Source organism: Sebastes umbrosus, chromosome 1 (genome assembly GCF_015220745.1).
Source record: "Sebastes umbrosus isolate fSebUmb1 chromosome 1, fSebUmb1.pri, whole genome shotgun sequence".
Taxonomy (NCBI): Eukaryota; Metazoa; Chordata; class Actinopteri; order Perciformes; family Sebastidae; genus Sebastes; species Sebastes umbrosus.
The window spans coordinates 1,701,407-1,720,000 of record NC_051269.1 but is presented as its reverse complement, the minus strand read 5'-3'; the positions used below and the strand labels follow the sequence as shown (position 1 = coordinate 1,720,000).

Below are 18,594 nucleotides of genomic sequence, written 5' to 3'. Positions count from 1 at the left end.
CATGTAGACTGACTAAATGTTCATCTAGGCTGACTAAATGTTCATCTAGACTGACTGTATGTTCATCTAGGCTGACTGTATGTTCATCTAACCTGACTGTATGTTCATCTAGACTGACTGTATGTTCATCTAACCTGACTGTATGTTCATCTAGACTGACTGTAAGTTCATCTAACCTGACTGTATGTTCGTATAGACTGACTGTATGTTCATCTAGACTGACTGTATGTTCATCTAACCTGACTGTATGTTCATCTAGGCTGACTGTATGTTCATCTAGGCTGACTGTATGTTCATCTAGACTGACTATATGTTCATCTAACCTGACTGTATGTTCATATAGACTGACTGTATGTTCATCTAGACTGACTGTATGTTAATGTAGACTGACTGTATGGTGCTTGATGAATGGCTTTGTGTCTCTAGCATAATGCGTCCAGACCGGCAGCATTTCCGCTGCTGCCAGCCCTTTCTTTCTACATTCATAGTTTGCCTTTCAAAATGGCCATATTATTTCATTGTAAATATCATTCATATTCATTTTAGACAGAGAAAGGTTCATACGCGTGCGCTCATTTGTAAATAATAGCTATAATCCACAATTAAAACTAGGGATGGGTCATGATTTTCAATTTTTGGAATAGTAATTAAACTGTAAAAAAATCAGCTAGTTTATGCAACTATCGTCCCGTATTCAAAAATATATACTTTCCCTTGTTTTAACCATTGCAGGCGCTGGTAGTAACGTTACTACCGGCTCTGTTCTGTCAGTGCAGGTGTGTGCAGTGTGAGTAGTTCCAAGTGATTATGGAATAGTGTTTAATTCTAGTCTAAAGTCTAATTAAAACCCTGTACTTTAATCATTCATGGAGCCCTATAAGTTACTGCATTTCCTACAACACTGTTCTGCAAATATTTCAGAACAAAAGCCTTGTGTTAGGAAATTAAGGAATTCTGTCCACAGACAAAAAAGCTTGAGGGCTTTTATTTTGAAATGAAAGCAGGATGTGTATTTCATACTACTTTTTTCATATCCGTGGCATTCTGTAGATATCTAGACATTGAAACTGTAGTGATGTCGCTGGTATGATGTCAATATACAGTCAAAAAATAGCTTTCACTGTCTGTTGTTGCTGTGAATCGCGCGGATCGCGGTAAAAATAGGCGAAGCCTCGAATCTTTAGAAGAGACGCAGCCGAGCCGCGCTGCTCACACGAGCTGTGTGGCTGCTCCAACCTCTTAACATGGACGCCGAAATAAAGAAACAACAGGTTGTGTAGCCGCCACGCGCTGCTGACGTTCCCTGTGTGGCCCGGCGCTGAATATACTTTAGGCTATAAAACAGGTTTAATACAACTATCTTTGGTCAAATGATGGCCGTGGCAGAGCGATGGGTTTATCTATCAAATGGGTTGTGATGCTTCTAGTTTAACAACTCAACAGTGTGAACTATGTTGTACCGCTCAAATTAATTCATATTCCTGTTGAGATATGATTTATGGCATATTGTGCCTGCAGGCTGCTCCTGGAGACCTTTCAGCATGTAAGCAGTGTGAACGTCTGGGACGGTGGGGGAACATGGATTAGACTTGTCTTTCAGCATGTTGTCTGTACGGTTTTGAATATATTGAGAGAAACACGGTATGTCCTGAACATAATGGAGTTAGAGTGATACAATTCAAACAGGATGCAAGAAAACAACATTTGAAGAGAAAGGAGAAGCTTGTCATAAGGAACAGATGGTGGTTGTTCTTGATGTGAATCTCTACTTACAGGTAATAAGAGTAGGAATAAGCATGTCTTCTGAAGCATGGTGAGGTGAGGCCGATGATGACAACAGAGCAAAACCCAGAAGAAGGACAAACACATTGGATTAGTTCATGGTTCGAATGAGAAATTATTATTGACTAACTGATAGGCTACAGTCTAACTGCTGTGTCCTCATATGGAAATATGTTGCTGTCTATCAACTTATTCCAGACACTGAGTGGTCACCGGTCAACAGTCTGACAGTACGTCTATCTCCTGTCTGGCCACATGCTGAGCTTTTCTCTGCTGCCTGTCGGGTCGATATCTTTGTCTATATTTAGTCTCCTTCATCGTTACTAGGAGAGAGGCCATCGGCAGGATTATCAGATTTTAGTCCTCTAGTAATACTCCACTGTAAATCAGCTGTGACGTGGTCCAGTCTATCAGGAGCTCTATGGCTCACTCACCCAAAAAATTACACTTATTTCACAGGATATTGGCCTGTTGGTTAACTTTGAAGAGATGACAACATACCCATCATATTCATCCATCATTCCCCGCTGTGCTCCATGCTAATACTTTATCACACCCTGTGTTGAGTTATAGCAGGTAGTATGAATGTTTGTGGACTTTGTCAGAAATGGCGGAGGCCATGAAAGATAATTTTTCAGCGCATAGTAAGGTCATATATTGTAATTTTAGTCGTATATTGTTTTTCTTACTAATTTTATAATATGTCATGGGATGGCGTTCCATTCCTAAACCAGGATTCTTTGCAGGTTAGCCAGCATGGTTGTGTGTTCCCTCAATGATGTCACTGGCAAACAAGGCTTGTCATCATTGAAGGCCATCTCAATGCAGGGAGATATCAGGATGAGATTCTGCAGCCAGTGGCGATCCCATATCTCCACAATCTGGGACCTAACTTCATCCTCCAAGAAACAACGCTCACTCCCACAGAGCCAGGGTTATCACAGACTACCTCCACAATGTGGGAGTAGAAAGAATGGAACGGCCTGCCAAGAGTCCAGACCTCAACCCAATTCAACACTTGTAGGATCAGCTTGGGCGTGCTGTACGTGTTAGAGTGACCAACACAACCACGCTGGCTGACCTGCAACGAATCCTGGTTGAGGAATGGAACGCCATCCCACAGCAACATGTGACCAGGTTGGTGACCAGCATGAGGAGGAGGTGCCAGGCTGTTGTGGCTGCGTATGGATCTTCCACCTGCATGCATTATCCTTACAAGTTGGACATCATTGTGAAGGTCAATAAACAGGCTTTCCAACCATGTAAAATACAATGACCATTAGCATTGTAACAACAGAGAAATAATCCACCAAACACAAATTTACAAACTTTTTTTTCTGAGTTTATATATATATGTATTCAGATTAAACCTGTAATGTTTATTCAACACGGTGTTGATGTTAATGTGTTAGCATGGATCACTGGAACCAGTGGAACCAGTGGAACCAGTGGAACCAGTGAGCTACCAGGGACTTATGGATAATTCACTGTCTATGTTCTTTCATGGTCAACCAGCCAGTCAGCCTAAACTTATATTCATATTATTGATATTTATTAGTTGATATTATCTATATACTAGCTTAACCTGCAAGTTTCCCGATAATACATGAATACTTAAGTTAAGTCTGTAGGGAGAAAATAGAGCATAAATAAATAAAAACACAAAGGAAGTGCACATCTGGTGCCTCCATCACCAACAGGCTGGTGGATGGACAGAAAAGAGATGAGGAATGAAAGATAGAAGAAGAGAAGGATGAATGGAAGCTGAGATGATCAACAGTGTGTTACAACGACATGAAGGTCTACTCTGGATTCAGGCTACATGTTTTTAAATTCACACAAACTTATTATACTTCGATATCTGTAGAATGTATTGGTTAAACTATGATCTGGAATTAAACAAATTAAATCATATAATTAAACAGAAAATAAATCAAATGCAGATAATCAAACATATCAACCTGTTTACCCAGAAGGCCCTCCTGTCCTTCACCTGAGAGCTCAGACACAAATCTGTGTGTGTGTGTGTGTGTGTTTGTGGTAACCCTGTAATGGCGTGTTGGCAACTTTTCCCCCTGGCATCCCTTCATCTGGTGAGAGGCCAGAGATTTAGATCTCATAGCATCTGAGACACACACAGACACATACACACACACACACACACACACACACACACACAAACACACGCACGCACACACACACACACACACACACACACACACACACACACACACACACTGGACTGAGTTTCAAGGGGAAGGTGAAGCAGGACTGAAGAGGATCAATATTTCAGTTCCTATTTAAAGAAGAGCAGAACGCTAGTACTACTGCAGACTGCATCTGTCTGTCTGTCTGTCTGTCTGTCTGTCTGTCTGTCTGTCTGTCTGTCTGTCTGTCTAACTGTCTGTCAGTATGTGTGTCTGTCTGTCTATCACAAGTATATTCTGTGATCAGTGTATCATCAGACAACTGTTCGTCTGATATCTTACAAAAAAGTTCTTCCTCCTTTTTTGTTCATTTTCCTATGAATGTCCGGCAACACGTGACAGTTTACACTCGTGTCATGCATGCAGTCTTTTCAAAATAAACTTCCATTTTCATAGGAAACTACTTCCTTAGGTTTAGACAACACAACTCCTTAGTTAGGTTCCATTAAAGATGGTGGTTTGGGTTAAAATAAGTCCAGAAGTTCAGAAGTTACAGATAAATCAGTGTTGACTTCTGGCCTCACACGGGGCACCAACAGCGGTCTCCTAGTGAAAGTCTGCTGTTTTTAGACCCACCCATCCACCCCGACCTCCTCCCTACACGCCGTTCACTGCTCTCTATACTTCCGGGTTCACTATTACGTGGATTACACATGAATAGACTGTGTTGGATATACAATATATGAATTACAGTTCATTACCGTTAGAAGGTGTAGCTACGAACAGAGACCAGCACACACACCTATCATGCACACCTCCTCACTACACACTATTTAACACACTTGCGCACACTTGCAACTCACCCACTGCTCACAACACACACACACACACACAAACACACACACACTGAGGGGTTTTGTCCCTGTGCTCTTTAGCAAGGCACACTGGAGCAGTCAGTGTTGGCGTGGAGCTGTGAGGAAGTCAAACTAACACCAGAGTGTTCAAATGGAAGAGTAACACCTTCTCATGTCTATTTATAATCTAGTAATGATTCATAATAATAATAGTAATAATTAGTGCTCTGTTACTATACAGTATGCATATGGACACATTCTCAAATCTATGGAAGAGAAAATTAATTACGACTCCATAAATAAATGTTAAAACACATGAGTTATAAATAGTGGGCAGATGTTTTATCTCTTAAAGTCTCATTAAATATCCAGAGTCAGGTAGGAACACTGTACTTCTGAACACATCACATCTATAGAGATTTTATCAGGCTGGGTTTAGTTTGAAAGTTCTGACAACCAAAAGGCAATCAGAGATGCATACATCTCCAAAGACAACATCTATTAGAGTCGGGGTCCATTTACGGTTTTGCCTGTCCAGTCCGGTCTGGTGTACGAGCTTATACCAGTTTGACTCTAGCGGTTTCTACGTGATTACCATAATGTTATGTTTGTTAATAAACGGACTAACAGAGCCACTAGTGTCTGGCAGAACGTGCCGAGTGCAGGCCGGTGACCTGACCTCATGTTCTCTTTGGGGTGACGAGACAAGACGGGCTTCTGTCAGCAAGTCTTATTACACGCCCGACGGCCCGTAACGTTAGCGTATATAGTGCAATACCTAGTGGTCAAATTCGGTATACCGGGCCTGTCTGGTGTTTTGGCTTGATATCTTGAAATATTTTACATCGGCCCAACTCCAGTTTTTAACTTTTACATCTATTTTTTTATTTTTGTTCAGATTTAAATAATCATTTGACTTTGTGCAGGCAACTTATAGTGATTAAAACACCGGGGTTGTATTGCTGAAGTCTGTCTCTCCAGATTAACAATATGTAACTTGGAATATGTTTTATTTTTAACATTAATATACAGCATAGTACTGTAAATGTATGCACAATCCTGTTTACTGTAAAATAATGCAATGAATTACATTTGAATTACACTTTGCTTTGAATTGTTCATTTGGACAACTGCATTTTGTAAAAAGATGACAATGTGATGTCATTATGATCCAAATCCATCAAAAACCAAAGCACGATAATACTGAATACTGTCCAGCCTTAGAGACTGCAGTTAAATGGACATTTGTAGTGTTGCTGTAACATGTTGCTCACTAACTTGTTCCTCACATCCCTGCTGAGATGTGAGGATGCACCATCATCACTGCTCACACTGATCAGACATGCTGTAAACAAATCCACAAATCCAGAGTTAAAAGCATCTAAAGCTTTTATTTTGACAGTGAAATCCCTCCACAGTTTTACTAAGCAGTAACATGGGTTTGCACCTTCATTTTTACCTCCAAATAATTTGGCTTTAGCTGAACTGTGGATTTGTTTCCGACCTGTTTGACAGTCCGGCAGCTGCTCTGCTCGCTCCAAAGCTTTGTTTATACCTGTGCGAGACACCGTGGCGTGGGCCTGCGTAGATGACGCGCACACTACAAGCATGCACAGAGGCGTTTATGCCGATGTCGGGAACTCTTTCACAACAATGACAGGCATTGTTCTACATTATCCCTGACTTGTTCTTGTTCCATGTACCAGTTCACGTGTGCTCATAATGTACTTGACAGTTTGTACATTTGTGTGTGTGAGTGTGGAAGGGGTGGTGGGGGGGGTCTGTAAGTGCACCATCAAGCATTTATCTCAGCAAGCAGCAGAGTCCATTATTCAACCACTTGTCACATCTGCAGAATGGTGGTCAAATCCAGCTCTCTCTCTGTGTGTGTGTGTGTGTGTGTGTGTGTGTGTGACACCACCAAATTACCTGTGAATAAGTACAGGTTTAGCATCTGTCAGCATGGAACCACTCAGTGTGTCTATGTACAGTATATTCAGTCCTCTGCAAGCACACACACACACACACAGACTTCAGACCACTTGGCCTTGTCAGAGCCTGCCATGTGCAGTGGATCCAGCCTGAGTCCATTCCCTGGGCTGACATCAGTTACTAATGGCCTCAGTTCTCTTGTCGTAGTCTGAGCCCCTGAGGGTACAGTGTATTGTCTGGAAAGAGGATGTGTCCTTTTGCTGTCTCGGTGCGGAGGTTCATCATTTATTTCTTGACTTTTTAGACTGGGTCGAGTGGATGGGGAGTAATCTGAGATCTTACAAAAACTTTGTGTGAAAGCATTCCCATCATTTTCTAATGAATCCGCCATCACAGCTGCAAAATCCTTCTCAAGGACGTCATAAAATCACTACAAAAATTACATTATGGTGCCTCTCTAATTTGTACAACAACAATCCTCTCCATGTCCTGTTTCCAGCTTTCACATCCCACTAACTTTATTTTGCAGTTTGAGAGTCAAAGCCGCACAAAACGCTGATAATTTAATGATGTTTGGGATCATGGTTTGGTAACTGCAACAACTCAGAAGCTAATCTAAGCTAGGCTAAACTGAGCTAAGCTAAACTACGCTAAGCTAAGCTATGCTACCCTACGCTACGAGATGAGACGAGACGACAAGATAAGATAAGATAAGATAAGATTGTTTATTCGTTATTTACTATTATCTGTTAGTTGAGGTTAACAGGAGGTTTGAGATCGTCAGTTATATTTATGGGAATTGAACCTCAGTTAATATGAGCCCATCCACACCCTTAAACACACAGCTCTATTTCAACAGCAAACAACTGCTTGACGTTTCTATCGTTCCTTCATCTTGATTTAATTAATTATATTAATTATATTCTATTTGATTGTTTTTAGAGCTTTTAGGACATTTTAAGTGACCAGGCTGCCCATTGACATCACCGTCAATATAACCTTCAAATTCCCGTCTGAAGTTCACATCAAACCACCTCTCCATCCTGCTACGAGGACACATCACTACCACGGCCCGTCCCCCTCTCCATCCTGCTACGAGGACACATCACTACCACGGCCCGTCCCCCTCTCCATCCTGCTACGAGGACACATCACTACCACGGCCCGTCCCCCTCTCCATCCTGCTACGAGGACACATCACTACCGTGGCCCGTCCCCCTCTCCATCCTGCTACGAGGACACATCACTACCACGGCCCGTCCCCCTCTCCATCCTGCTACGAGGACACATCACTAACACGGCCCGTCCCCCTCTCCATCCTGCTACGAGGCAACGTCAGTACCACGGCCCGTCCCTCTCTCCATCCTGCTACGAGGCAACGTCAGTATCACGGCCCGTCCTTCTCTCCATCCTGCTACGAGGCCACATCACTATCACGGCCCGTCCCCCTCTCCATCCTGCTACGAGGACACATCCACGGCCCGTTTCCATCTCCATACTGCTACGAGGCCACATCACTATCGTGGCCCACCCCCCTCTCCATCCTGCTACAAGGCCACATCTACGACCTGTTCCCATTTCCATACTGCTACTAGGCAACGTCAGTACCACGGCCCGTCCCCCTCTCCATCCTGCTACGAGGCAACGTCAGTACCACGGCCCGTCCCTCTCTCCATCCTGCTACGAGGCCACATCACTATCATGGCCCGTCCCCCTCTCCATCCTGCTACGAGGCCACATCACTATCACGGCCCGTCCCTCTCTCCATCCTGCTATGAGGCCACATCACTATCACGGCCCGTCCCTCTCTCCATCCTGCTACGAGGCCACATCACTACCACGGCCCGTCCCCCTCTCCATCCTGCTACGAGGCCACATCACTACCATGGGCCACCCCCCTCTCCATCCTGCTACAAGGCCACATCACTACCACGGCCCGTCCCCCTCTCCATCCTGCCATGAGGCCACATCACTACCACGGCCCGTCCCCCTCTCCATCCTGCCATGAGGCCACATCACTACCACGGCCCGTCCCCCTCTCCATCCTGCCATGAGGCCACATCACTACCACGGCCCGTCCCCCTCTCCATCCTGCCACGAGGCCACATCACTACCACGGCCCATCCCCCTCTGCATGATAAATACACAACGATACCTTCAAACTGAAATATTAAATGCAGTATTTGAGTGCGACTAGATTTTTCTTCAACATTTAAAGTACAACTCATGTTGTCTCATTTACAAATCAAATGTAAGTTGACAGAAGTTTGGGTTCAGGTCTAGAGATGTGTTATTGGAGAGGAGTGACTCCATAGCGAGAGCTGCCATAACGGTTACTGTCTTTGAGCCCAGAACAGTGTGGGTGGAGATGTTTGTGAAGCGTTTCATTCGGTGAGGTATTACCACATATCTCCCTCTTAATCTCCCACCTCTGTTATATTTGTTGAAGCCAAACACATCATTTCTGACCTACAAAGTTGCACTAATTATCTAACCTTTCTCTAATATCGGGGGCGGCTGGATGGCTCGGTTCTCGCTTCTGAAAATTCCTGCATGATCGTTGGCTTTATGGTGAGATGTAATCAATTATGGCAACCTGCTCCCACTGCAGAGACAGCTGATTAGACTGTTGTCAGGCTATTAAATAGGTGTTATCAGTCACTATCAGCCCCATAAATGTGGGTCAACAGGGGCCTACTACACCCACTAGTAGGTTTTATCATCTACCTACATGGTTGATCACCAAAAGAAGGAATAAAAGAAGGCGACAGCGAACTCTAGTGACCATAGTGATTGTGACAGGAGCAAAAGTGGAAGTCAGGCGCTGCAGCGTAGACAGTGTGAAACTCTATATTGGGTGGATGTCAGGGGTGAAGGAAGGGACACAAAAAAGTTTTCACCCTGGAGACTCAGGATTGCATCCCGTGTGACGCTAACAACTAATGATGGCGAGATGAAGCACTAAAGCTCTCAAGCAAATTGGTTCACAAAAGAGTTCATTTCAAGAGGCTTCATCTGGGCTTCACGTGCACATGAAACCACCTGTTGGTCAAATAGTGTAAAACAGGTACATATATTCCAGATGTGAGGCAGTGGTTTAACCTGGCAGAGGGCAGTGAATGTGCTTGTGTAACTAAAAGAAAATTATAGCGGGGAGACATTTTTCGTTTTTATTCAGGAATAATACGTTCTCAATGAATAATTTGGCTTCGGGCGTCTTCAATGACGTCATTTGTCTAAAACGATACGAGTCGCGATACGCGCTTCACAGAAAACTTCCTGGATTATAAAACACGCTCAGAAGCCTCGGCACAGCGTGGAAAATCACTACCATCAACGTCTAGTTGTTCAAACGTTAACTTTCACTTTTACTTTTGAAACGTAGTTATTTGAAGCCAAAACACGATGTTTTTCCTAAAGAAGTTTTGTTTGTGTTCAGAATGTGATGTTTCATTCAGTTGGACATGTTAGAACGGGATGCTTTTCAGTATGCTTTCTCTTTTACAACGTAGTAGGTGTTGACCCACATGTATGAGGCGTATAGCGACTGATAAGGCCTATTTAATGGCCTGATAAGCGTTGAACAGGGTGGTAGAGAGCAGCAGTGTCTCTCTCTTTCTGACTGCAGGTGTTGATATCTTTAATATAACATAATTACTGACAAAGCATCAAAACAACAAACAGACAATCCAAACATCTCTCACCATACAGAGGCAATGGGAGGTAAATGTAGATGATGCAATAATATTTGTTTTAAACGTGCACTTTTTACAAAGCAATCAGTGAGCAGAGATGACGTGCACTAATGACGTACAAATGACTTGAGGGAAATGATTAAATATACCAGGGAAGGTAGCAAAAGCATCTTACATTAGTTAACATGTGTAACTGTTAACTAATAATCACCTCAAACAGCCATTTCAAAAGTCCCCTTTACACCTCAGATATTACTGCACTCATTCCCTGAGATGAATTTTCAGCCATAAAGGAAAACAAAGAAGAATATATGCTAATGATGTTCATACAGGGAAGATGCAAGACAAGTGCATAAATGAGGACTTCTGTAACGGCTTGCATTAGATTCTCAAAGGAAAAGAAAAACCTAAATTTCCACCACTTAGTGACACAGATGTTGCTGTTCAACGGCAGCGAGAGCAGCACTACCTCCAGAAGAAAATCACATGTGTGCCACAGAGATGAAAATATTAGGTATTTCATGTTTCACACTGAAAGAAAAAGGATGTGTAGCTCCCAAAACATCTTTGAGTGTTGCTTAGGACAGCATATTGTAACCATAGCAATTACCACGTGTGTGTGCGCACGTGTCAGCACGATTACTGTTGAAAGGTAAGGCTGGTTGTGTGCTGTCCCAAGCTCAAATTCACTTTGATTCCACAAATACACGTTCTTTAAAGACTTATTACCACTCCTTCAAAGTGAAAGATAGTAATCATTTTCTTTGTTAGTTGAATAAGATTGTAACTCGTCCAATGATGAGGCTTTGTGTGTATCGTAGCTGATCAATCATCACATTATTATTGGATATATCACATCCATTTTCCAGGTGTAGCTTCAGTCATAAGATGGAGAGAAAGTGAGATGAGAGTCACAGTGAGGGACGGATGAGTTGATGTCTAGAAGTAAACATACAATACCCCACGCTCAGAGTTCTCCATGTGTGAATCTCTCTATCGGAACAAGGGCAAGGCAGGTACAGGACGGGACAGGAAGGGGCGGAGCCAAAGACAGGAAACAGGAAGATAGAGAGAGACATTAAAGGGTGTGAGAGGAAACCTGACACATCTGTCATTCTTTGGTTCTTCTTCTCTGTACAGACAGGAAACTAGAGGCTGCCTTCCTTATATTATTCCCCGGCACAGATCGCTGTCATGGCTGTCTCATGCTCACAATGAACCCCCACTCTTTATGCTTTCACAATCCTGTTCTGTTAATCCTTTAACATGAACTTGGAACTGTTGCAGATAGCAGCACACACACACACACACACACACACACACACACACACACACACACACACACACACGTTGATGTGTATGTACGTCTTTAAAGAGGTTTAATTTGATTTGCATGTGTTTAGGCAGCCATGAGAGGATCCAACCATCCCATACGGGTTGGGAATCACTTTGTCAGCGTGCCAGGAGGTAAGAGTGCATCAAGATAGGAGGATTCATCTAGAACAGGTAAACATCCCAGAAGAAAGAAAACAGCACTGAGTTGCATCAGCAACAGCTGAGTGAAGAGAGGACATGAAGCCATATTGTGAGTGTGTGTTTGGATCTGAAGACATCCTGGTTTATAACAGAGGAAACCAGTGAATCCATTCTGCTAACGTTAATAGCAGAATCTGGAGTAGAACTCACATTAAATCCATTTTCCAACTGTTTTCTTTATCGAAGTGACGCATTTTCTTTTTTCTGCCAATTCATTCGGAGACACAAGTTTCATTCTTCTTTCAGAACAACAGGAATAAAGTATTGACTTGACTTCTTCATTAAGGTTTGATTAAATAAAGGGGAAAGCGACAGGATGTTTATGGGAGAGAGATATCAGATGTAACCATGGGATGTTTGCTTTTCATTATTGAGATGTTCAGAGCGTGATCGGTACGGTGAGCTGGGATGGATCAGCCTGAATGCAGAAATCAATGAAGGTGCATGTGTGTGTGTGTGTGTGTGTGTGTGTGTTCACACGTTAAAACAAAACCTAACAAAACGAAATGTTCAAAGAAACCACTGAGCTTCTTTATATCCGACTATTCAAGAACAAAGTGATAGCACAACTTTCTTTACACTGTAAATGTGTTCAGCTGAGCCAACGGACTTATTACCATTTTATTTTCTCAAGAACAACACGATCCTGTCCCTGTAGTGTTATTATAGATACAGGTATGTATATATATATATATATATTAGCAGACCATGACTCCGGAAACAATGGAGAAAAATAATGTATTTATAATGTATTCATGTTGTATTCATGATGTATTCATGATGTGTTCATGATGTATTCATAGTGTATTCACCTACACCAGTCCCTGTTCCTGGACCTCCACCAGTCCCTGTTCCTGGACCTCCACCAGTCCCTGTTCATGGACCTACACCAGTCCCTGTTCATGGACCCTCCACCGGTCCCTGTTCATGGACCTACACCAGTCCCTGTTCATGGACCCTCCACCAGTCCCTGTTCATGGACCTACACCGGTCCCTGTTCTTGGTGTATTCATGATGTATTCATGATGTATTCATGATGTACTCATGATGTATTCATGATGTAGTCATGGTGTATTCATGGTGTATTCATGATGTAGTCATGATGTATTCATGATGTAGTCATGGTGTATTCATGGTGTATTCATGATGTATTCATGATGTATTCATGATGTACTCATGATGTAGTCATGGTGTATTCATGGTGTATTCATGATGTATTCATGGTGTACTCATGATGTAGTCATGGTGTATTCATGGTGTATTCATGGTGCATTAATGGTGTATTCATGATGTATTCATGATGTATTCATGATGTATTCATGGTGTATTCATGATGTTTCCATGGTGTATTCATGGTGTATTCATGATGTATTCATGGTGTACTCATGATGTAGTCATGGTGTATTCATGGTGTATTCATGATGTATTCATGGTGTATTCATGGTGTATTCATGATGTATTCATGGTGTACTCATGATGTAGTCATGGTGTATTCATGATGTATTCATGATGTATTCATGGTGTATTCATGGTGTATTCATGATGTACTCATGATGTAGTCATGGTGTATTCATGGTGTATTCATGATGTATTCATGGTGTATTCATGATGTATTCATGATGTACTCATGGTGTATTCATGGTGTACTCATGGTGTATTCATGATGTATTCATGGTGTATTCATGGTGTATTCATGATTTATTCATGGTGTATTCATGGTGTATTCATGATGTATTCATGGTGTATTCATGGTGTATTCATGGTGTACTCACGATGTATTCATGATGTATCCATGGTCTATTCATGATGTATTCATGGTGTATTCATGGTGTACTCATGATGTAGTCATGGTGTATTCATGGTGTATTCATGATGTATTCATGGTGTATTCATGATGTATTCATGGTGTATTCATGGTGTATTCATGATGTATTCATGGTGTATTCATGGTGTATTCATGAGGTATTCATGATGTATTCATGGTGTATTCATGGTGTATTCATGGTGTAATCATGTTGTATTATTCTGTATTGATGGTGTATTCATGGTGTATTCATGATGTATTCATGATGTATTCATGGTGTATTCATGATGTATTCATGGTGCATTCATGATGTATTCATGGTGTATTCATGAGGTATTCATGTTGTATTCATGGTGTATTCATGGTGTATTCACGATGTATTCATGGTGTATTCATCATGTATTCATGATGTATTCACGATGTATTCATGGTGTATTCATGGTGTATTCATCATGTATTCATCATTCAACAGTCCCTGTTCATGGACCTACACCAGTCCCTGTTCATGGACCTACACCATTCCTTGTTCATGGACCGTCCACCAGTCCCTGTTCATTGACCTACACCGGTCCCTGTTCATGGACCTACACCAGTCCTTGTTCATGGACCGTCCACCAGTCCCTGTTCATGGACCTACACCAGTCCCTGTTCATGGACCTACACCAGTCCTTGTTCATGGGCCCTCCACCAGTCCCTGTTCATGGACCTACACCAGTCCCTGTTCATGGACCTACACCATTCCTTGTTCATGGACCTAAACCAGTCCTTGTTCATGGACCTTCCACCAGTCCCTGTTCATGGACCTACACCGGTCCCTGTTCATGGTCCCAGGAACTGGGCTGGTCCAACGTGAGTCCATTAGACTCTGACCAACACTACAGTATGTCAACAGTATCAATATGCAGAAGAATTTTGGTTTAAACAACTTTTCATTGAGTTTGTGACGGACTAAGGACTAAAGAGTGAGAACCTTTGTGTCCCTGCCAGCAGCTGGTGTGGACATTAAATCCAGTATCAGGTGTAGAAGTTGAAGCCAGGTATGGATACTGCAGATCAACATTAAACAGCATCTGACTGACCCCACTATGCTTGTCCAGACCGGTTAAACACACAGGAGCCCTTCAGGTGACTTTTGGAGTTCATATTTCAGACATTTCCTCACAAATGCACCTCTAAGGTCAGAAAACAGCAGCTACAGTGGGGGGGCAGACGCCCAGCAGTAGGTCTGTGTTACATCTGTTCCTCATACAAACACACACACATCCACAGTTTGGTTCATTTGCTTGTTTGCCTACAAATCCTCATTTATGTGCGTTTTCTTAGATTTTTTATTTCATCTATTTTTATTTAAGCTTTTGAACCAAGTAGGCGGTTGAGTCTCTTCTGACATGGATATGAAAGCAGTATGAAAGCTTGAAATAAAATATAATCACAAAAGATGCCTGCGGGGTCAGACTTTTAAAGATTTTAAAGATGAAAGGAAATAGAGGTGAAAAAAGTTTGCCGATCCAGAGATGTCACCTTTTCTCAATTACTTAGTGGAGGTCTGCCGCTCTGGCATCGCACATAAAAACCAGGCCGTGTTTAGGGAGCTGCAGCAGCATTAATTATTCATCCATTCTCCTCTCAGCCTCTCTATGAAAAGTGTATCCCATGGTGCTGCTTGTCGGAGCCCTCGGGGCCACCTGGCTGCAGAAACACTGAATCCCCATTAAGACTTCAGCCCTTTTCAACGTTATTCACTTTTACACGACATTATTAGCAACATCCCCTAGAAAATAACCTCCATTTGGAACATGTGTAACGCTGTCCTGAAAGATTAATTGTCAGTTGTGCGTGCTCAATTCCCGACAAAGTTTTGTCACAGAATAATTTATGGGCTCTGAAAGGCATGTACTGTAAAACATTCTCCATTTAATAAAAAAACACTTTTTTCTGCGTCCCGGCCGACTGGCTCAAGTGTGTGGAATGAAATATAGAAATATAGAAATAATATATGACCTCTATGATATGGTAAACCTCCCACCGTTCCAATCTCTCTTAGCATCAGTTTAGTCCTTACCTTCTTCTGTATTTCTAATATTTTCTACTGCAAACTTTCTTTCCTCCATCTACAAGTCTGTCTCTTTCCTTCCTTCCTTCCTTCCTTCCTTCCTTCCTTCCTTCATTCATTCTTTGTCTCTACCACAGACTGTGGCTGTGTCCTCATACTCTGCACTACATACTCAATACTTATACTATCATTCAACACATTTCTGTGTGAATAATCAGTAGTTTGCATCTTTTCGGACGCACTGAGCAGTAATTTACGTCGTCACTTCCTGAGAGCCTCCTCGCCGGTTGGAGACGTGTAACCATGGTAACCCGTGCCAACCTGATGAGACTAAAACGACGGTTTGTGAGAATCAAAGTCTGAATTAATTTAAAATATATATATACTGTATATTTCAAGCTTTCAGATTGTTCAAGTACTTTTCACACTGACAGATCCTCACTGTGAGAAGTGTTTGTTTTTGTATGAAATATGTATATATATATATATAAAGTAATGCCAAGATCCTCTGTCTCAATGTGATGTGTTTGGGTGACATAGCCAGAGTGGAGCACTTCAAAAGTGGTGGTAGAAGAACGTCAGTGTGAACACAGACCTTGGACGGCTGCTGGCTGAAGACAGTATGATGTGATACACCGTTTCTTTCTGATATAGTCGGTGTCCGTTGTGCTGCTAATCAGTGTCTGTGTCATGTCTGTAGCTGCCAGTCTCTCTACCCTCAGTACAAACATGACCTTCAGTCAGGAGACACTTTGAAATCTAAAGAGACGCAGAATTTCACACTCACAATAAATGTCTTCTAAACATTAACAAGCTGCAAAAATCAGCTTTGTTTGCTTTAAAAATAACAAGGCTCAAACCACCACCGATATCTGTGTAGTCCTTCTGAAAACAGCTGTCTAAAGTCCACAACCACACATCATCTATTCGGCTGTTTGCTTGTAAAAAGCCTCCGAATTTAACATCAGATAATCCTCCTCCCTCCAGGGTTAGGGTTAGGGTGGCTGCACACTTGGTCTCCGTGTGGTTGTTGGGACACATTTGCATGCATTGTGTTGTGTTGATATTCTATTTGCAGGAGTCTCACTAAAGATTTATCCTTTACTTTGTTATTTCTCAGCAGAGAGTCCTCTACATTTTGAATGTGACGCAAAAAACTGACACAAACATAAATAAATGAGAAAAACCGAAGGTCTAAGCGTTGTGTGAGTGAGGAGAGAGGATGGGAGAATGGATGAAGTAGAGAAAGTAGAGGACGGCAGGTGATGGTGGCAGCCAGTGTGCATGTTAACAAACACAACTCATCTGGGTTTTACATATCTGAACTCATTGTGTTTGATTTTGCTTGGAGGGTCGGAGAGGATTAAGTACATCTCCAGACGTATTACAGAATTCTGACCTTTAATATTGCCTCAAGAAATAAAATGAGAGTCTGTGGCCTTCACAATCCTAACAGTGTGTAACCTGCACAGTCTGATGAATGATAATCTCTAAGAAGTGTTTTATATTCAGATTCAATCGTCCTTATTAAACTTTTAACTGAATTCACCTCAAGACATTACCTGTCAATACACTGAGCGTCTCTCCTATCGGCCTACTGATTCGTGTCTACCTGCATATCAACTAAGAGGACAGTATGAGGTCTATCCATATTCAGTTTAAGGATTAAGGATGCTAAATGCAGTATTTTATTTATTGTTGTCGAAGTGCTTCCTGTTATAAAATGACACACTGGTCATAAAGATTACTGGTAGCCTCTATCTGGTGCTGCTCTAACTTCTGACATCTTTGAATTGATTTGTTAGTCAGCTGTTGGCTCCGTTCACAATCTGCTGAGACTGGGAAAGTTTACACTTCCTGTTTTGTGCCATAAAGCAACTCCACAGCAAACGTGGCCACAAAGTTGGACATACACTGTACGATGTTAAAGATGTTGTACTCCGACTGTACGGTCCGATCGTCAGCCACGACCTGAGTGATCACACTGTACGGTCCGATCATCAGCCACGACCTGAGTGATCACACTCTACGGTCCGATCATCAGCCACGACCTGAGTGATCACACTCTACGGTCCGATCATCAGCCACGACCTGAGTGATCACACTGTACGGTCCGATCATCAGCCACGACATGAGTGATCACACTGTACGGTCCGATCATCAGCCACAATCTGAGTGACCACACTGTACGGTCCGATCATCAGCCGCGACATGAGTGATCACACTGTACGGTCCGATCATCAACCACAATCTGAGTGACCACACTGTACGGTCCGATCATCAGCCACAATCTGAGTGACCACACTGTACGGTCCGATCATCAGCCGCGACATGAGTGATCACACTGTACGGTCCGATGGTCAACCACGACCTGAGTGATCACACTGTACGGTCCCGTCGGCCCCTGCGGACCGTTCTGGCTATTGACAGTTGTCAATAAAGATTGGTTGGAAAGCTCCGAGGCAGGTAAAGTGTGTTTGCTAGCAGAGGTCTGTACGGGTCACAATGCTAACAAGACAGAAATGTAATGCCTTGATCATACGTGCCATCCTGTCTGCTGAAATGTCTAAACAACAAAGGAAGCGGCGTATCGTAATATGGACTTGCAGGTGGCGAGGAAGACGTGGACAGTAGAGAATTGGAGAAAAGCTAGCTACGTTTTCCTAGCTATATCTATTGTAGCCTACATTGTTATCTCGATAGCTACGCTCTGATAACTGTAAACAGAGGAGGAAAAAGGCGCTGACGTCGAGGCTTCGGCTGGTCTGCTTCAACTGTGAGAAAGTCTGTA

The 18,594-nt window shown here is 42.6% G+C and overlaps 1 protein-coding gene across 1 annotated transcript in view; it reads right to left on the bottom strand.

Annotated features, from left to right (window-relative positions):
- Nucleotides 1-18,594, bottom strand: part of ptprt (protein tyrosine phosphatase receptor type T) — a 382,622-nt gene that overhangs the window by 91,227 nt on the left and 272,801 nt on the right. The window contains 2 exon segments of the mRNA XM_037782155.1: nt 1,774-1,803; nt 11,371-11,403. Coding sequence (XP_037638083.1) covers nt 1,774-1,803; nt 11,371-11,403 — 63 coding nt within the window.